The sequence below is a fragment of the Pyrgilauda ruficollis genome, unplaced genomic scaffold, assembly GCF_017590135.1.
Source record: "Pyrgilauda ruficollis isolate IOZ18807 unplaced genomic scaffold, ASM1759013v1 scaffold120, whole genome shotgun sequence".
NCBI lineage: Eukaryota > Metazoa > Chordata > Aves > Passeriformes > Passeridae > Pyrgilauda > Pyrgilauda ruficollis.
Window position 1 is genome coordinate 1,025,213 of NW_024510322.1, and position 21,836 is coordinate 1,047,048.

Sequence of the window (21,836 nt, forward strand, 5' to 3'; positions counted from 1 at the left end):
GAGGGAGCAGTGCTTTTACCTTGTATTAGACAGCCTCGTCATACATGCACGATTTTCTTCTATGGACACTTCAACACATATCCTAGCTAACACTGTCTGGAAAAAATAATCGTTAGTCAAAAAAGATTTGAATTTTCTTCTCAAATTAAGAGAAGCTACAGATATGACATGACAAATCACTAGCATTTATTTCAAAATAATACTGAATGTGTCACACTTTTATTGAGGTTACTTGCATATCACCATCTTACAAGCACATCAGTCACCTGATCAAGTCATCCCATTTTGAGTTCATTTGCGAAACTGACTTGTCTCTTTTGATACCTACTAATAACTCATAGTTTGTGGTTAACAATTACTAATTTCTTTGAATACCTCTACCATCAATTTCCACATTAAACTAATCGCTATATTAAACCTTTTCACTCAATCTCCCCAAACAAATGATTTTTATTTCTCACTTTCCTGAACAGAATTGACCTATTAGCACAGTAGTCTAAGTGAGGACAATCTCCCTTCTAATATAACCACGCACTTTTAAGTAGCCACTTCAAAGTTCTGAGGTAAAATGCATGAAATCTGGTTGCAAAATTTCAGACTTAAAGGAATAAAATCACATTTTATATATATATTGCAATAAAAAACACCTAGAACCTGTCTATAGGGATCTGAAGCAATTTATTTCACTCATCTGTGAAATTTCAGCAGCTATTTTATTTGGTCCAAGTAGCCCTATATATTGTCAAGTCACTCAAAAAAGAATGCTGTGCCCAAAACCACATCTGCTACTATGAACATCTCTTCACCCTTTTATTCACCCTCAACCATTTCTTAAAAACATAAGATTTCTTCAGCTATACAAAAACAGATTTAAATTTTATTTGTAACATATCAACAGTGGGTAAGTTAAAAAGCAGTTGAAGATATGTGACATATTTAAACTAAGTAACATGCACTTAATTTGATGAAATCTCTCTTCCTCAGCCTTTAATACCTTATTTGCATTGAATTATGAACTCTGCAGCACATAAATAGACAGCGTATGGCACTTACAATCATGTCTGCAATATAAACAACTATATCAAAATGTTCTGTAACTAAACAAACAGTAAATCTTGTTTATCTATACCAAATTTAGACTGTGTTATCATCAAGTGGGAAAATTACACCTCAACTAATTAAGTTGGACATTCACCAGTTCTGAAATGTCCTTTTTCATAAAGTCGTTTTATCTTCTTGCTTTGCTTAATTATGTCAGAAAATTAACTCTTCCAATTCTGCTTCCATTTCTTCACTGCAGTTATTTTGTGCCAGCAAACTTTGATCTTGCACCATTAACTTCCACTCTGGTGTGCCCCTTACATCTCCACATTCTCCTTTCCCTCTTCCATTGTTTGTGACTTGGTGTCACCCAGCAGCCCCTCCTCTAGGGCAGCATCTTGTGTAACAGCTTCCATGGGGTAGAGGCTTTTCTGCCCAGGGTACGGGGGCTGACCAGCCAGGCTCGCTGGGTCATGCTGTGCTGCGTACCGGGTAAGCTCCCTGCGCTAAGCGCCTTCTGCGCGGAGATAAACCAGCTGTGCACACGTGAGCCGCAGGGAGCACCCCGAGCTCCCTGTCTGGGCTGGCAGCGCGCACGGGACAGAAACATGACAGACAGACGTTTTGGCTGCAGCAGTTTTAACCCTGTTTGACTGTTTAACCTGTGTTACAGTCTAATTTAAGCATCATTGTTTATGCAATACTTTCAAATTAACAAAAACCCTAGACAGGTAAACCACTCCTTTTCCACAGAATAACTGATTATGCGTTCCAGAATGAATTTAATGCAAATCTTGAAGAGTGTTCTAACTAATAACCACATCTGGAGCCTTTAAATACTGTCTTACTCTGAGGTATATGTCTATTACTGTAGAAGGTAATGCTTCACATCTAAAGTCCAAGAAAAAGGCTACTTGTATTTTCTAGGTCAAGCAAGCTATAGAAAAATGGGAAAAGAGAGTATGTGTTTTGTGTTCAAGTGTTATTGTGTAGCATAATGCTTCATGCAAGTAATGCAAAAAAAGGTATATATTCAAGACTGTTAACATCTGAATAAATAGAGTAAATTAGCAAATACAGTATTGAAAATTATCTACAAAAATGTGTTTTTCCAAGTATTCACTGTCTGTATCAAGTCTTAAAGCAAAAAGCTGCAGGGCAATACCAAAGAAAATGGAATAAAAGTGAAATTTAGACATTTCAAGAAATCCCCTCATAAAACAAATTAGTATTTACTGTAAACTAAACTGAAGTTAAAACAATGACTAAAGCTATTAGGTGGCCTTATCAGCAAACACCTTCAATCAAAAGGCCATAAACAAGTATGCTTTACATATTACTTAATCTGTTTATTTTACACCATGGGGTGAAAGCAACACAATTCCTTTCAGTAAAGTATACACAAATAGCCTCACTCAGAATACACTTTTAATGCACATAAAAAAAGTATTCATCTTACAAATTGTTTTGCAATCCAAATATACAATAGCTTGGAAAACAATATTTTAGAAAACTAAAGCCAATGTAAAAAGACTGCTTAATACAACTAAATGATATAAGTTTTTGTATGGCTCTGTCTTTAGAGTTTTCTTACTGCATCATCAATATCAGAAATCTGTTCCTTCAGCTGGTTCCACTGCTCTGGATTTAAAGAAATACCTGAAAAGCATTAAAAATAAACACTTCAGACAAAAATAAAATTGTGTTGCAGGGTCTTGTGCAATTATAAAGGCTGCTTTCATACACTAAGCCTGTGTTATAATATTAATACTTGAGTTACTTCAACAACCATCTTAGTTATGAAGTGAAACTACCCACTTCCAAAACTTCAACTGAACTTCCGGTTATTTCTAGACAAGTTTACAAAGAAAACGTGTGTAACATAATTGTAAAGTACTAGGCTAAACACAAGAAGTGAAATATAACTCTGGCCTTACAGAAGGCAGTACAAATGTCCTGGGTGAAAAGTAGGAAACAATTTCTATTCCTGTTGGCTCCTAAAAGCTGCACCTAGGCAGACAGGTCTGCTGTGCACTTTTCCAGTACTGCAATTCTGAGGGGGTTTTCCCCCTTTTGTTTCTTAAAGCACTACAAAAAACAGGTGCTCTAAGTAACCTTTTGTAGAAGCTATCACTTCCTAGCACTCACAAACCAACACCAAAGTTGCTTTTTACTTCAAGTTCTCTACAGTTTCTAATGACATTCAACCAATAATCATTCAGTACCCCACAAACCATCACTTCAGTTCTAAATTTGATCTTATCTTCCCCTCAAGCTTGAATACAGGCACATGTTTCATTTGTGCTTTGGTCTACTCATTCTTACCCAAACACTTCTACACCCACTCTGTAGAAAGTGCAGGCTCCCCGGGCTCCCAGTCATCTCATACTTTCTCCTGTCAAGCTCTTCCAACTAATTACTCCTACTCTCCCCTCCCAGTGATAGTTTTCCTTCATTGCTTTCTCTCTGAAGGTAGAGCAGGACCTGAAAACAGCTGAAACTTTGAATTCCATTTTTGGAGCACATAGCCTTTTCTTTTCCTTTCCATCACTGTCTTATCAGAGCAGCACCACAATTTAAAACAGCAAGTAGTGTACATGGGGCTTCTCTAAGCAGTCTTCCACCAGTCTTTGGAGGGCAGGTTTCATGTGAAAACAGGTCAGGTGTGCTAATCATTATTAGGGGATTAAATGTCACAAAGATGTCCCTCAACCACAGACCAGATGAACCAAACAAAATTCAGACCTGCTGTTTAAGACACTGACAGTAATTTAAATTGCTGGTTTATTTTTATTACAAAATTTTGACTGTTTACACTGGTTTCAGGATAGATACATAAGCAGCTGATGAGTGCATCACAGAAATATTAGACTCACGTATTGTATCAGATTATTTTTTATCATAACAAAATTCACTCTTTTGCTGCCTTGATAAACACTTCTAGCTACATCATGCCATTTTTGTCACTTGGCCCACCCATGAAATCCTGTTGTTGTTTGCCATTCCAAGTGCACATACTATTGAATTCTACCTTGAAACACAGAACATAAAGTCCTTAGAAGGTAGAGTAACCTTTTTCATTAACTAGCAACAAATCCAAAACCTGCAATTTTCCTGCAGAGCACCAGTATACCTGATAATGCAAACTTATTCTCAGTGGTTATTTAAGAAATGTTGAAAATGCTCCTCAAACTTTCTAAATGACTGTTTACAGAGTTGCTCCTGAACACACTGGAAGAATGTAACAAACCTTACAGTGATTGTACATTAGATTTCTTCAAACTTAGCAGCCTGCCAGTACATGAGGCGGGGGAAGGGCTTTTTGCAACAGCATGTAGTGACAGGGCAGGGAGGAATGGCTTCACACTGGAAGCAGGTAGTAGGAAGAAACAGAGGGTAGTAGGAAGAATTTAGAGTGGGTATTAGGAAGAAATTCTGTATTGTGAGTGTGACAATGCACTGGCTCAGGTTGCCCAGACAATGTGGATGACCCATCCCTGAAAGCGCTCAAGGACAGGCTGGACGAGGCTCTGAGCAACCTGGTGGAAGGTTTTCCTGCCCACAGCAGGGAGTGGGGCTGAACGAGGTGATCCTCAAGGTCCCTTCCAACTCAAACCATTCTGTGGCTCTATGAATGCCCAGGGCAGAACATTTCACACTTACCTTTCACAGACGCTATATGAAAATGGATAAAAAGTAGGCTTTTCAAAGAGAAGCAACATAACATTAAGCACAGTACCACCAGGGTAACTGTCTTGCAACCCCCATCTTATGATGTGGAAGTTCTGAAAATGGTACACAGTGAAGCCTGGCCACGAAAAGCAACTGTGCAAGTGGCAACCAGAAGTACAATGGCTTGTGCTGTGCTACAAATTACAAACTTGGGACACTTAAAATATTTCTTCTTCCACTAAAACATTTTTAAACTTTTTTTTTCATAATGAGTCACATTAAATATTTAGATTGTTTTAATCTAAAATTTAGTTGAAACTGAAGGACATGGTTCGTTTAACAAAATTAAAAATCTTATAAAAATGATTAAATAATTTCAGCTAATTCTGAAATAAGAAATCCAACTATAAGAGGAAATCATTTCATTAAGTTAATCAGTGGGGGGAGAGAAATATGGCAATGGTATAAATATGTTTATAACTCCCCTACCAAATTTACTTTTATTTGACACCTTGCTTTCCATAAATCATAGAGGATCTCTCTTTAGGAAAATGGACTCACTTAAGATTTTACTCATAACCTACAGATAAAACTCATCCTTTGTTAAAACATACATCTTAAGTAAAAATAATACTCAAAAAGCATCATGCAGCAACAAAGGAGAAAAATATTATATAGCAAGTTCCACTGTAAAGTGCAGACTATGTTTCAATACAAAGTAACATGAAGCAGAACATTACCTTTTCTGCCAGGCTTCATTTCACCTTCTTGATCCATCCAATATTCTCTAATATCAATTAAGACTTTCCCTTTAAAATCCCGAACACTGACATACCTCATTTTGCCAATCTGTCAAAACACATATAAGGGTCCATTAGGTATTTTACATATTAGAGCATTCACTTTCCCCAGCAGCATTAGACTCTGACATGTCACACTGCAGCTTATTTTAGACATCACAGAAAGAACTAGATTAAAAGCTTAATTCAGAGTAGTCAGTAGGCTAATAAGTAATGACTTAAAACTGGTTGAGCATGCAATGCTCAAGGCAAAAGTAGCTCTCCTAGAATAAAAATACCTGTATTCTTCACATGCTTTCTTCTAGCAAGTCAAGAATTTACTGTTTTCTGAAAATTATTTCCTTTCTTCGCAAAAGTTCTGAACAAAGAACGAAAAAGGGAACACTACTCCCAAACCTAAATTTTAGTCCATTCCACAAGTACAGAAAGTAAATTAAGATGTTTACATGTGATACCCTTTTTTTTAACACAGTAAATACAGATGGAAATGAAAATTAGCCACAACTGTCCCAAACCCACTCCCAAGTACTCATGGGCACCTCCTTGTACCACCAGGTCTTCAAAAGAACAGTCAAATCTTCTTAAGTTTACCAGTATGTAGCACAGTATGAAATTTTGGAACTTGGATTTTGGAATTCCATAATTTCAAGCCAGTGTCACAACTGAATTACACAGGCACCTCTTTTTTTTTGCAGAGGGGGGGGAGTGGGGAGAAGTTGGGAAAGAATCATACCACCAAATACGCAATACACTCTGAATTTGGGCTTATTCAGTACTTTTCCAAATATGACTAAAATCTATCTATTCAGAAAAATTCCAAGTACAAGGTGAATTTGAGAACCAGAAAATAATTAAAATATAATCAAATAAAACTTCTTGCAATTCTAACCTTTGAATTCAATTTCAATGCAATCCTTTGTATTCTGCATCTATCTTCTGGATATATTTTATACAACAAAATAACAGATTCTAAAGTACACACAATTTTAAAATAAAATATTCCTTCCTGGTAAAACACTAACTTTCAATTTCAACTTCCTTTATCTCTCCATGTTGCATTTTGATACAATTTAAGGATAGGTCCTACACTTCTGGCCCAAAAACACTAGAATTAAGTTTGACCCAAAAGACTGAAGCTCTCCAATCAACTACAATAATTCACATATGTTTAAGTCATATGCTCTTATTTCACAAAATAGGTACAATCATGAATATTTTATCTTCGCTTACATGAATTTTCTTTTTCTGCCGATGCTATATGACACCTAAAACTGATTTTAGAACAGTTAAGATAATGTAAGTCTGAAGCACCTTTCCTACTTCAAAGCATCCTTTAAAATTAATAAGACATTACTGTTCATTAGACAGTATTTTTAATTTATAAAGTTACAATACAGATTTGAAACTCAAAAATAAAGCATAATGTTATGGTGACTTGGCTTTTTCAGACCAAACCTGGTACCATGCACAAATCCATCTGCAATCCTGGCAAAGAATACCCTAAATAGCCTACATTTCTTAGTTTTACCCTTTAACGCTCCAGTAACTTTTAAGGTCACCTCCAGAAACAGCTTCAACCAGTAGCACTCTGCAGCACCCTTTTTTTCCATGGCTATTGAAGAATATTAGTGCTTTGCCATGAAACTCCAGATTTGTCATAAAATCTAACTGAATATTGCAGGTTACAACTGCAAATAAAGTAAAAGGGTTTAGAATATGATTTTCAAGGATAAAAAAGATTCTATGTCTTAATTCAACCCCACTAAGGTGAGGGGCATTAATGCAACGTTTACGTTCACTCAATCATGAAGTCTATCTTAGATAAAAGCGCTTCTCTATGTAAATGCTGAAATTAAGTTAGATTTCACATCACATCTAGATTTCAGATTCATGTTCCCATTAAATTTCAGACATATGGCTGAACTCGATGCAAAAGCTGCCACTACTAAAATTATTAAGCAGGCTTCTAAAGTACAGTTCCAACAAAAATGTACACTCAAAAACACAAACAAAATCTAGACTTAACTTGTCAAGTAAGTAAATTGATGTTCCTTGATACTTAGCTACCTGTAACTCCAGTGCAGATTAATTTCTGAACATTTCTTTTTTTCACACGCCTGCTGATAACGTTAACAGTAATTCCAGTGATTGAAGGAATTTTTGTGTCTCTATAACCAGAGCAGCATTCTAAGGGTTGCTGTACTGCGAAGAATTAGTTTTCTTCACATTGGCTGATGTGTGGCTGTGTTTTGGCTTTATGCTGAACGCAGTGATGATAACAGAGATGTTTTAGTTACTGCTGAGCAGAGCTTACACAGAGCCAAAGCCTTTTCTGCTCCTCAGACTGCCACGCTGGCAGGGAAGCTGGGGGGGCTTGGGAGAGCGGGAGGAGACACAGCCGGGAAAGGTGACCCCAACTGACCAGAGGCATATTCCAGACCGTGTGACATCACCTTCAGGATATAAAGTGGAGGGAAGAAGAGGAATGTCATCATGTTTCCCATGATGACATTTGTCTTCCCAAGTGACACTTAGATGTGATGGGCGCTGAACTCCTGCCTGCCCATGGGAAGTGATGAATTAACTCCTTGTTTTGTTTTGCTTGCAAGTGTGGCTTCTGCTTTCCCTATTAAACTGTCTTCATCTCAACCCTCGAGTTTTCCAGCTTTTACCCTTCCAATTCTCTTTGGTGGGGATATGAGCGAGTGGCTGCCTGGGGCTTGGCTGCTGGCTGCAGTTAAACCAAGACAGTTATCATGATTTATAGCAGAGTACTTAGTGCAGTTCAACCTTTACAGAGAAGTTCATATGCTTTTTATTAAATAGTACAGATCCTTAGATTATATTACTCTATTGACTTACATAAATCAGTAAACATTAAAACCATTAATTCCAGGTTTCTGTTTCTTAGAATAGAAAGAACTGAAATGTATCTCTGTTCCTTTCAGAGATATGCAACTGACTTCCTCTGTGAGTTTCAGCAAGCACCTTCTGCATCCTTTTTTCTATTTCCAGTTTCTCTGGATTAAACTGTTCACCCTCTCTCGTCCCTAGCCAATAACCATGTGTAAGGAGCACAAGACTCCTGTAAACAGTGACATCTGCAACAAAGCAAATTGTGAAATGCATCGGTGACCACCTAAGTTTCATAATTAGTGTGCTAAACCATTAACACTTTCAGAGCATCATAAATTTATATGTTTACCTTCTTCCAGGAGTCTATGATAAGGACACTGGGAAATTATACCGGAAAAATCAAAGAACTTACTCCTCAGAAGTCAAAGCCCAATTACGGTAAAAACTCAAATAAAAAGGAGTTGGGAATTGGACGACCACACAGAGACAACTTCTGAAATAACAATTTCAGTTAAATGCATAATCATGCAATGTGGTTCTGCTCTGGGTAGCCATTAATGAATCCTGACAAACCTTATCCAAATCAGGCATAGGTAGATGATAGGATTAGTCAAACTAACCAAAGCACATGGTGCAGAGCTCAGATTGGCTTGAAGCCACAGACAGGAATCTAACGCATCAAGGCTAAACCCTTCCACATTAACACAAATAATGCCTGTCCTTAGGGCCTCAAGTAATATATCACACATGGGAGTAATGTAAATTTCTGCATCCTAACAGCACACAAATCCTTCATTGAGTTGCAGAGTATACCAGGTTCCCTAGAAAACCTAATAAGGCCAAGACATGCAAATACATAGAATACACCTTGTCTCTTACATTGAACAAACTGTCTTCTACTTACATTAACACTATTCTTTGTAAGTAGTTGCAAAAAAAACATTACACCAACAATTTTAACCAAAAATATAAAATGTACATGTTTATGAAAATTATGAATCTTCTCACTACAGCAGTCACAATGAGCTCTATATTAAGGGATTCTGTATGCTTCAAGAACACAGCCTGAGGGTGTAGAACAAGAAGACTCTGGGTTTCACATTATTTGCAGCCACTCCCACACACAATATGGACACTACAGAACTTGTGACTATCCTATGAATGCTTCACAGCCTGATTTCCATCAGCTGAAACTACTCTTGTAAAGCTACACTGCAAAGTCACTTCCACATCAGATCATTTTACTGCCATAAGAAAGGAACTCTCCAGAAAGGTTTCTAGTATCATTAAGATGCCTAGAACAAACAAAACTGTATCTAAAAAATTAACAAGCATGTGCTCCTGGGTGGGGGGGGGAAGAAGGGGGAGTATCCTCAGACCCACTGTAGTTTTATTTCTATAGTTTAATATTTGCATGTTAGTAACTGCACAGAAGTTTAGGTAGACTACAAAAACTGACAATGCTTCACCATAAAACAATGAGTAATCTAAAGAATATTTTATTGTTGATTACTTCAAAGGCAGGCACAGACTGAGTAACGCCGGTATTTTAGGTCAAGGTGATATTCAAAGATCTGTATTCTACCCAACACCATAAGAACCCTGTTCTTATCAGAGTAATATGAGTCCTCTATTGTCTGTTTTTAGTAACTTTTTATTATCTTAGGTCGAAGAGGTTTCAAGAAACCAGAGCACGCATACTTTCGCTTTTATTTGAAAGGATCTGGGTGTGTTTCTGCATCGGGAGCACTAAAAATTTTGAAGTTTTCTCCAATGCTGGAATTTCTGAACTTACTACAACCATAGCAACTGGAATTTCTGAACTTACTACAAACACAGCGTTAAGTTTATACACAGTTCTTTAGAGTTCTACCTGCATTTCACTTCCTGAATTGTAGAATTCACTATTTCATTTTTCCTACAGGGTTCAAAGCATGCCCAAGCAGAACTAAAAATATTATACACTTCCTTCAATACAGAAGTCCAGACACAGCCTTCAAGTGAAGTTCTCCCTTCTAAACATAACCGGAAAAGTAAGAACTCAGACATTAAAAATAACTGCCCTGTATGGCAGTATCAGTTAAGCAGGTCTTCTCTCTAGAACAGACTTTTCTTCCCCTGTAATACTTCACAGGGCTACAGCCCAGAACCATTTCATTTACATTACTCTGTGCTTGGGTCATCTCACTAGGCCCCTTTCCCATACCCTTTCACAAACTTGAGACTCAAAGCCTCAAGAATTTAAGTTCCTTTCCAGCCAGCTAGTCAGAGACCTTTAATAGATCCTGATCCACACCCCCGAAACAGCTAATTCCGAGCTCTGTATCAAACCTCAGCACACACTGCTACTGCCTTGGCTAATCCTGGGAACTGCAGTACCCTGAATTCACAAATGCATCTTTCTACTGAAAAACAAGACATTCATCCAATCTTAAAAACAAGACAATACCAAAAGTTACTATCTTTATGGATGTTCAGTGATAAGACCCTACATCATAACATAAAGGAACAAACAAAACTTATTCCAAGATGTTGTAATAACACAGGAGGTCAAGCTGCCCTTGACCTAGTTAAATAGGAATAAAGAGTCCACATTTCGGTTTCCAAGAACATATTTTTCAAGAGCCCTAATTAAAAAAACATTTCCATGTAGAGACAAACCTGATCTAATACTTCAAGTATACTGATGGCAAGTGCTCTATATACTGACAAAATGACTACCCACAGATACCAGGAGCAAAGTCATGAGAATTAGATCAATTGATACAACTCAGATTCTTTTACTGTGCTGAAACCCAACCAGGCTTTTCTGAGCACCTCATCTGAACGCCAGCATAACAGTTCCCTTCGGCCAAGGATTCCAGGAGGCCAAGTTGTCAGAAAGTTCAGATCACCTCATAAAATTTAGACACCATATGATGTAACATGTTACCTTAAGCAGGCTCTATGAGTCATCAATTTTACCTGAAACATATTCTCATCCCTGTTACTGCTTTGCTTAGAAGAAGCTGCACCTTTTGAACTTTCACCAGTCTTTTGTTTCTTTACAGTTTTTTCTGGAGTTACTTGCTTTTTCCGCTTTGCCTTGGAACAAAACAAAAAAGAAAAGCATGAGCCACAATCACTCTGTATGCTGCAGACAAGTTTACACTGTATGTCACAGCCTACTACTAAGCAATGCACTTTATCACATTGGTGCTGTGAAGGCAGCAATTCAATACTGCACACTTAGACCAGAATTTAAAAACTTGAAAATGAGCCTGATTCTGTTCTCACTGAAGTAATACTTTGGTTTTAAAGAGAATTTACTCACATCAAAATACATTTCAAAAATCCTTCTCGTTCTGCACAGTAACATTGTAATTTCAGTAGTTTTAATAAAAAATCTAAATCTGATAGAATTGGCACCCTCTTCTCCACTAAATGGAACAAAAAGTACAGAACAGCTTTCGACACCTCCAAAAAAAAAACCCCATAGATAATAAATAATCTAGAAAAATTATTTATTAATATAATTAGTAAGATAATAAAAAATCTGGAGACCACCTCTACCATTGTTTTTTATAATAAGCATCTAATTGCTGCCCACAGTATGATAAATTATGTGACTTTTTAAAGCATTCAGACAATATCACCTGTAAATGAGATTACACAGAGAAGCTACAAAGGTACTATTTCTACTCATGTAAAAACAGGAGATCAGATCTCTCCATGTACTGTACTACATTAAAAGACCTGGTGTCTGTGTTACCACCTAGCATTTCTTAGAAAAGATAAATTAAATACTTTTTTCTAAATCCCTTTGATTTCTAAGATCATTTTGCTTTTGTTTAAAATGACTGGTACATCTATACAAACTTCTAACTTAAATAACTATTTAAATTAAATGGGAACATTTGACTTATACATTTACAACAATCATCTTAAAATTTATCAACTCAAAGACACAGGTTGGCTCAGCTTTTGAGTGAGAGACTAGCAGATGGCATAACAGCAAATAAAAGAAAATGAAGCACAGAAAAAAAAACCCATGCAAACAAAGTAAGCAAGTGACACAAGGAGCACAGGGCAAGTGCAGATTTTTTTTTTTATGGAGAAGTAATCCACATATTAAAATGGCAGAGAGTGGCTGTAGGCATGTTCTCAAGTTCAAATTCTTCCTACCAGAGCAGTTGATACAGAAGCATTCAGAAGCTTACCACAAAGCAATAAAGAATCACAAGGAATTTGCAATTATCATATGGAATGGCATGAAGAAAACAAAGTGCAACTAAAGAAAAAAACTTTTCTTCAGGGAAAAAATTATGCAATCCACCCATACTTGGAAGGTGGATTGTTTGGTTTTTGTTGTTCCCGTTGTTGAAATGGGTGGGTGGAAGAGAAAGTTTCTTAAAGTGTCTGATAAATCATATTGAATGACATGCATGCTGTGGCATAATGCTCACCTAATTCCTTAACGCCAGCCTGAAACAAAAGAGTTAATACAGTAATGAATTGTATGTACTGTTCACCTTTTTGTCAACTTCACTATCTGAATCACTGGCAGATGAGCTTGAAGATACAAGTTCCTTTGATTTAGGCATTCTGGGAAAAGAAAAATAACATTAAAACACTATATAAGGAATGACATTCCATTTTGGCTCGAAAGCAATCTTCAAACCTGTTTGTACTGGCTCATCTTCTTCAAGCCCTCCTGAAGATTTTCCTGCCTTTTTATTTAAGCTTTGATATGCACTGCAGATGCAATATCAAGCACTCTTCCCTCTTATACCTCTTCCTCTTTTTGCTGCAACTGCACTAAAACACATTTTGAGTACATTAAATGCAGTGGTTTGGCTTCTGAACTGTCTACAGCAGAATGATTTTTCACAATTTTCATATATCCCTGCACATGGCAAAACCCACAATGTAAAACACACAATGCAACAGTGCCCTCCAGCTGAATCCTTTCTATTACGTCCACAAACATGAATTATTAACACTCTAGCAGTATCTATACTCTGGCACAGGCATTTCACCCAGCTGGATTTGTAAGCAACATGCTGCACAATTCTCACACACGTGACGCTTGAGCTCCCACCTATAATCTAACAGTCTGAAATGCACCTCAGTTGCAGAGAGCTACAGCACTGCAATTAATATTTTCACTGCAACTTCAACACATCAGTCACTGGAGACTATTAATTCACCAGACAAGCAGACATTCAGCATTCCTTGAATGCGTGCTGCCAGGTGTTCTTGCACATCACCCTAGTATGCAAACATGTGGTTAGATATAGCGGTTACACATCTTCCCTGCTGCTAGAAACTCTTTGTAACAAATACACAGCTCATTTGGTCTTTTAGAATAAAATTAAGCATCCCTGAAACTGTACAATACAAACCTCAGCTAGGAAAGACCAAGATAGTATTACAGAATATCTCAGGAAAGAAAAAAGGAGCAACAGCGTTCTTAAATGGGCAGTGGAAAAAAATAAAAAAACACATATGCAAATTAAAAAAAAAAAAACCCACAACAAAACAACCAAACCAGAGTCCAAATAATGCTAATGGATCAACGTAGTTCTAAAGTAGGGCAAGACCTGTGGTAATAGCTTGTAGCACAAGGACAGAAACTGCAGCACTGCACAGGATACAGGGTTGTGAGGAAGCACACACAAGCCACGCTCTGGGATGGAGGCAGAGGAGCGCTGGAATGGGACAATGTGAAAATAAGCAAACGGATGACAATGAGTCGGCGAGCCAAACGATGTTTCGGGGAATGACCCCGGGGTCCGCATGGGACGGGGAAAGGGACAATATGGAGGAAGGTGTGGGCGGAAACCGAAGGAAAAAGAGACGTGGGGTGCTGAGTGCCCCCGGGAGACGCCGAGCGTGAGGAGACACCGCAGCGCCGGCCAGGGGGATGGGACGAGCCCAGCCAAAGGAGACCAGGGAAAGGCAAGGAAAGGAATACGAGTCGGGAACTCCAGGTAGGCGGATCCCAGCCGCCATTTTCCTCCCCTATTCCTCTTTTCCACGGCTCGTGTCGCCCCCCGAAGAGAAGAGTCGAGACCCGAACAAGGATGGGGGCGAGGGGGTGGGCGGGCGAGAACGCCCGATTCTTCCCGGGGCAGGGCGGCAGCGAAGGGACTGCGGGTTACCCGCGGCGGGGCGGACGGAAAGGACAGCACGGAAACTAGCGGGCCAGGGGTCGCCGGCGGGCCGGGTCTACCCCCGGCCCCCGACGCGGGGGAAGAGCGGCCGGGCGCCATTTTATCCCTCTATCCGACTCTGTGCCCCCCAACATGGCAGCTCCCCCTCGGCAACGGTCGCTCCTCCCGCTCCACAGCGGGGTATCCCTCCCGCTGGGCACCGCGGGCACTCGAGGAACAAGGGGAAGCGTCGCCTCGGCGCCACCCGCCCACGGCTGCCCCGATCGGGCCGGGAGGTGCCGCGACGGTGGCGGCGGGGGTCGTGGGAAGGGGCGCGCGGGGGAAAATGGCGGCGCGGCGGGGGCGCGCGAGGGGACCCAGCACTCACGTCCTACTCCGCGCGTGGCTCCTCCGCAGCGCGACACAAGCGGAACTGACGCGGCTCGCAACACCCGCCCCGGGCCGCTCACGTGGGGTGGCGGGGGGCGGCTTTAAAGGGGACGCGGCCCTTTGTCCCCGTCGTCGCTCGTTCCCGCCTCCCTTGAGGGGCGGGGAAGGGATCACGGTGCTGGAAAGGAGATTTTACAGGATCACAGGAAATCTCGAGTTGGCAGAGACCCACAGAGGACATCGACTCGAGCTCCTGGCCCTGCACAGGACACCCCAAGAGTCATACCCTGTACCTTCGAGCGTTGTCCGAACACTTCTTGGTGCTGTGACCACCTTTGTGGGGAGACTGTTTTAGTGCCCTACCACCTTCTGAGTGAAAAACCTCCTGGTATCCATTCTAAACCTCCCCTGACTCCCCATCGAGTCCTGTCACTGGCCACGAGAGTGAAGAGATCGGTTCCTGCCCCTCCGCTTCCCCTCGTGAGGGAGCTGGAGACTGCAACGCACATTAGGAAGAATTTCTTCACAGAAACAATTAGACATTGGAATGGGCTGCCCAGAGGGGTGGTGGAGTCATTGTCCCTGAAGATGTTTAAGACTATAAATGGCACTTGGTGCCAATGGTCTGGTGGTGGAGTCATTGTCCCCGAAGATGTTTAAGGAAAGACTATAAATGGCACTTGGTGCCAATGGTCTGGTTGACCTGGTGGTATTGAGTCGTAAGTTGGACTTGCTTGTCTCAAAGGTCCTTTCCAAATCGATTCTGTCGTTCTCTGAAGTATCCCCTCAGTCTTCTCAAGGCAGAAAAAAAACCTCTACAATAATTCAAAAATAGCAGGGGTTTTTTCATGCTCTGCAGCATTGGTTCCTCGATGCCGCTCGGAGCCACCCGGGCTGCGGTGTGAGGCGGGGTGCGGCTGCGGTGGCTTTGCATAGCGGAACCACGGCCCTGCCACACCTGGGGCGCCGCTCGGGAACCCCTCCTGATGCTTCCCCTTCTGCCACTGGTGCCCCGGGTTTCCTTCTCTTACGGCGGGGCTCTGCAGCTGTGGATCGGGGAGCATCAAGGCCCCTGTCCGGGCAGGCACCGCGGGGCTGGAGCACCGGAGATGGAAGGTTATAGCTGTCTCAGCGCCTCTTTTGAACACCTACATTTTAAAAGTTGTCCAAGCAAATAACCTTGAAAACATACTGACAGTGGCTTTTTTTTTGGTTGGTTTTTTTTTTTTGCTGTAGCGTGTTCATACGGTGATACGTCCCGAGCGCCCTACTGAGGAGGGTTTCACGGGTTTAGTTCACCTAAACGAGTTCTGCTTCTGAGACACACTGGAAGGGAAGGCAGGTGAGGAAAGGGCCCTCTCCCTCAGCTTTGCAAGAGGAGATTTTTAGCAGCCTTTGCAGATTGTGATAGGCCAGGCATGCTGTCAGAGCACGAAGTGGCTTCATGTTGTGTCTTCTGTTACCTGTTGAGCCTTTCAGTTTATGATGAATGTAATGTTATGAATGTATAATGAATGTAATTAATTTAATGCTATTACTAGCATGAAAATACAGTCATGATTCACACAAAACTAACACAGCTTGCTCCTATTTGCTGATTACTGTTTGCAGCAATGGGTCTTGTGTTGTGAGCAATGACAATTCTTCAGACACCCAGTACCAGTTGAGTCCTTTTCTCATTCTTAATAACTCTAGACTTATGCTCTTGCTACCAAATGAGGACAAACTTTATTGTAAAAAGTGCAAGCAAAATATAAAAAATAGGAAATGGACTATAATCCCATTCCTATCTTCCAGATAAAATTGATACAGGCTAAGTGAGGTAGTGGTTGACCAGCCTTCATAATTTCAATAACAAACACATATTAATAAAGTGTTGAAAAGCAAAAGTCTTTGGCTTTTTTTTTTTTTTTTTCATTGCAAAGATCTCTGTTTATTAATACGGGCCACAAAGGCAAATAACTTGTTTCTAGAAGGAATAATCCTCCAAAATCAGCATGATCAGCTGCAAGCTCTAAGCAGTGTTCCTGAAAAAGTACTTAAAGGAGGTCCAAAGAGGTTTTCACAGGGGATCCATGAGGTCCTTAGAGCCCTCATCATGAAGTAAACTGGCTTTTGCTGTGAGAAGTGGCTTTCACTTCTTCACTTTAATAGCAGGAAAACAGGAAGGAAATACCAGAAATAGGAAGTGTACTCATCTAAATAAACCATGGTAACTTGCAGTTTCAATGTCATGTAGATCGCAAAATGAAAAGAAAAATAGAAAAATATGCAATTCTTACTACATCTCTGAAGAAATCATCTTTGGAAGATAAAAATACAATTGTTTATACAAACAGGAGTCAAAGCACAGTAAATGATATGCAGGCAATATAGTAATTATCACCACTGCAGCAACACCTGGCTTGTCAAGCCATGTAATTGTGGAAGATGAACAGATATAGTGTAACACTTAATGTTTAACTCCAACAAAAAGATCATCTCAAAATAAGGACTATTAAGTTGTAAAGAAACACAGTTACTCTTTTCAACTAATTTACACTAATTTTTCATGTTAGAGGCATAATGAGAGTTCAGGTGTTTGTAATCCGTATATGCTTTGATTTTTACAGGTCAACACTGGGTACACAAAGAATGTTCATGTTTTAATCAAATCATCAAGGAATTGTTTATTCAAATCAACAATTCTTTGTGCATTTCTAATAAATTCTTTCAGTCTTGTCATAAATCAAACCAACTAAAAGAAACATTTTCTGCTGGCTCCTAATGAGTTAATTTCTCCCACCTGCAGTATTTCCTCCAAAGCAAGCACCAAGTTTATTTTTACAGCTGAATTCCTAAATAGCAGAGGAAGGGAAGGTTTGCTGCAACTGGGATTTCATGTTATGCTTTTCAGGAATGATACATTTCTTTGAGAAATATTCTGGTCATTGAGTGTAACGGCGATTTGAGCTTTTGGTGAATTACCTTCACTATATTTTATTGTACTTAGAAAAGAAGAAAGAAGCTACTAAGAAAAAATGCTGTCTTTAGAACAGTGGGAAAGGAGCCATAATTTTTCCAAGGTAAATCTCTGCTGTTACCTTTGGAGTGAGTCATCTGTCCCCCCCAAGGGGTATAGTTCACTTTCTGAGCTCTTAAAATAGACTTTTGTAATGGGTTTGTTCTTTATCAGACACTTTCTTTCTGTAGCTGCCTTAAAAGGGCTTAAATTCTTCCAGTTACTGCCTGATTGCCTCATTTCATATCCCACATGTCTTTGGCAGAGAAGAATGTTGAAGCATTAGTTTTTTCTTCAGTAACAGATTTTACCATGCAGATTTGAATTGGAATGCTGAAAAATACATGCTAGTGCTTCTGATCACATAGCAATTACTAACTGCAAAGGATGACTCCTCTGGTTAGAAATAGTAGAGCTAGCAAGAAAAGCATTTTGGGGCAAACCTTAAAATGGGACAGCTTTTAAAGCTTTGGTGTTTGTGCTTACTAGTTTAAAGGATGGAAGAAGAAATATGGCATGAAAGGGGAGGTTATCTTATAATATTGGCAGTAGTTTTATTAAAGTGTCAGGAAAGAAGGAGTAAGGGATGCTACCACACAGTGGTTTTGTTTGTGAAACTGGAACTGGTTCGTTTCTCATGTGTATCATGTAATTTTGGTTTGTATCAATACTTGCATAACTTTCTATTATGCTTGGGAAATGGGGATCTTTTTATGTTCCAATTTAGTAACCTAAAAAGTAATAACTCCCATCAGTTGTTTAATAGGTCTGTTGTTATGGTCACTGTACAATGTCTAAACCCTGTTGTTAAAAGTAGCACTTTTTTGCTTTAATAATTCAAAAATTTGGGGTCTTTACTGCTTGAAAAATGTAATTTCACTCTACAATAAGAAGGTTGATAAGCTGGTGAATGTTTTGTCTTTCTAGCTATCTGAAATAATTTCCAGATGAGAAGATAGCACTGGTCTCCATATGCTGATTGTAAATCTCTTTCTATCTAGAGCATTTACAATGAGAGCACTAAGTATTAAATTACCTTTTCAGGAAATAAAAGCAGCTTTTGTTAACATGATCTGTGCTGTGTTGGAAAGCTTTCACCTTCTGCTGCGTGGCCCTGCCCTCTGGTGGGCACGCAAAGGCTGGCTGAGAGCCTGCTTTTACATAAACTGGAAGGTTGCCTCCAAGAAATCTTACCTAATCTTTGCAAATCTTGACATTTAAAAACATTTCGTTTTCCCCATTGTGTTTCAGTCGCAGTTTTGCAGTCCTGTGGCAACAGCAGAGACATTATCACATGCATCTTGGGATATTAAAGTAAAATAGTAGGATTGATGACACTTGCTTGTTATTGTATTGCTTTCTTATTCTCACCATATTTTGGAGATCTCATACGGTTGAAATGAAGGTCAAAAATGTGTTTTCCTGAATGCCAGCTTGCTTGCCATTTTTGTCTGTGATATTTTTAGACACTTTGAACTTTGCACAGCTAGAGTATCTGTTGTACATAATTCCAAATTAAAGACATGTTCCAGCGTATATTTTCATTCTGGAACTTCTTGGCTGTTCTTCTGTAATCTTATTAGGATTGGGGATAGAGAAGTTTCTTTTTCCTATTTAAAAATACCTTTTCCATGTTTCACTAAAGCTTTTCTGTCTTTCTTCCTATGCCACAGCTTGCACTTTATCGATAACTCCATGTATTATCCTTCCAGTTAAAGATATAAATCAGAAAAGTTCAAAATGCTCTTAAGGATCTAATCTGAATTTATTACTGTTTCATTTTGAAGCAATCTGATACATGTCTTAATGAGATAGAATCTTGTTTTATAATCCACTGAGGTTTTTTAAGTATAGACCATGAATCTGATCCTCCAAGCTAGTAGTAGCATAAATAGATGTTATGTAATGGTTCACAAAGTCACCAGGAAGTATCAGGTTCTTATTAGGAAACTGCTGAAGGAAAGACCTGTATAATACTAGTGGTTTGGTGTTTTTTTTTCCCCAAGCAGAAAGGAAACCTTGGGTTTTAACTTTTTTTGGTCACATTTAAAAAGTACGACTTCTCATAAACTATGTTATAGTATTTTTAAAGTAATATATGCACTCAAAATGAAAAATTCACACAGGACAGTAATCTCAAACTTCTTCTGAAATTACAGCTGAATTGGGCTGCCAGATGGGAGCTTATGCTCAGACACATATAGGGCTGAAATCACAACATAGAGGATGCAGTATTTGAATTTTAACTACTAGAAACTACTTGGATGAAGGAAAGTTATGAAACCTAAGTCAAAAATCTTGGTTGTGAGTAAGAAAGCCTTGGGGTTTTTGTTGGTTTTTTTGGGTTTGTTTTTTTGTTTTTTTGGGGTTTTTTTCTGTTTGTTTTTAATGGGGACAAAGTTGAAAAGAGGTTAAATACTCCAAGTTTATTTGGAACATTATAATGTAATACATATCAATAGAAGTATATATTAATAATCTTGATATACATCCGTGGAGAGAGTCCACCACAGGAGCATCACTGAGTTGATCAGAAGAATTGGAGCACCACTCCTATGAGGAAAGGGTGAGTGAATTGGGCTTGTTCAGCATGGAGAAGGGAAGGCTCTGGGGTGACTTAAAGGGGCCTTCCAGTGCCCAAAGGGAGGCTACAGGAACAATGGAGAGAGGCTGTTTACAAGAGCCTGGAGTGACAGGACAAGAGGGAAATGGCTTCAAACTGAAAGAGAGTGGGTTTAGCTTAGATATTGGGAAGAAGTTCTTTACTGTGAGGGCAATGATGCACTGGCAAAGGTTGCCCAGAGAAGGTGTGGGTGCCTCATCCCTGACAAAGGTCAGGGCAGGTTGGATGGGGCTCTGAGCAACCAGGACTAGTGAAAAGTGTTCCTGTGGTAGGGGAGTTGGAATCAGATGATCTTTAAAGTCCCTTCCAACCCCAGACAATCTGATTCTGTCATTCTATGAAGTTCATCTCATAAATGAATAGCAATGGCAGGCCTATCTGCTTTGCAAAAAATAGCTTTAGTGATGCAGTGATAAAAGGTATGTGAATGTCTGTGTCTATATATAGATGCCTATATTTTTAATGAAATGTGTATTGAATATTGTGTATTTATTAGGATATTGGAAGGCTTATAACTGAAAACACTTGAAAGATAGTGGAACAAAAAAATCTTGTGCTGCCTTCTTGTCCAAGCGGCATCATCCAGTGGTCTAATTATGAGCAATTTTAATAGAAGTAAGGATAGATATAAACATCTATATAAATCATACATCTATGTATAATTTGTATCTCCTGAGTCAATTGAGATTTTCATGACAGAGGTGATATCGTCTAAATTCTTCTACATGTTTCTGTACAGTCTTCTCCTTGAGTACTGTCCCATGGAACTCTGGAATAAGGCTTTTCTTTCCTAATTTATAGCAATTAAATATTCACCCAGTAGCCACTTTCTTCCCAGAAAAGCACTTTGGATAGAACCAAGATTTCTTTTACTGTTGTGCTTGATTAGGATAAGAATGAACAGCAGGGACAGTAATATTCAGTTCCTATGCAAAATTAATAATAATCACCAACAAATTATGTTCAGTGAATTGGGAAGGATGTTTGGCATCGGGAACGGCTGTACTTCATATGCAGCTGCAATAATGCTAGCTATGAGATGAGAAAGTACTTTCCCCTTCTCATTTTATGAACAATAATATCCTTGCACTCCTACTGCCTATGACCACAGCTACTGTGGGATGTGGGAATCCCTGCTTTTGTTAGGACTGCAGGAGGGCATCCCAAACAGGTGTGTTTTGAGAAGGCTTAACTTACAGTAAACAAAATTATATCCGAAATTACACTTTATACTGAATCCAGTGTTTATTAATCGTTTTATAAGCCTTGATTAGTTTATAAATAATGCACACCGTTGCACAGGCAAAATACATAAATGG

At 39.3% G+C, this 21,836-nt stretch overlaps 1 protein-coding gene across 1 annotated transcript; it reads right to left on the reverse strand.

Annotated features, from left to right (window-relative positions):
- Window positions 1-2,369: 2,369 nt before the first annotated feature.
- On the reverse strand, window positions 2,370-14,957 carry SUB1 (SUB1 regulator of transcription). Its single transcript, XM_041490201.1, has 5 exons — window positions 14,892-14,957; window positions 12,881-12,953; window positions 11,334-11,453; window positions 5,454-5,562; window positions 2,370-2,700 (listed from the first exon to the last, which is right to left on the reverse strand). Exons 2-5 carry the CDS (start codon window positions 12,950-12,952, stop codon window positions 2,621-2,623), a joined length of 381 nt encoding a protein of 126 aa, XP_041346135.1. The 5' UTR covers window position 12,953; window positions 14,892-14,957; the 3' UTR covers window positions 2,370-2,620.
- Between the last annotated feature and the right edge of the window lie 6,879 nt (window positions 14,958-21,836).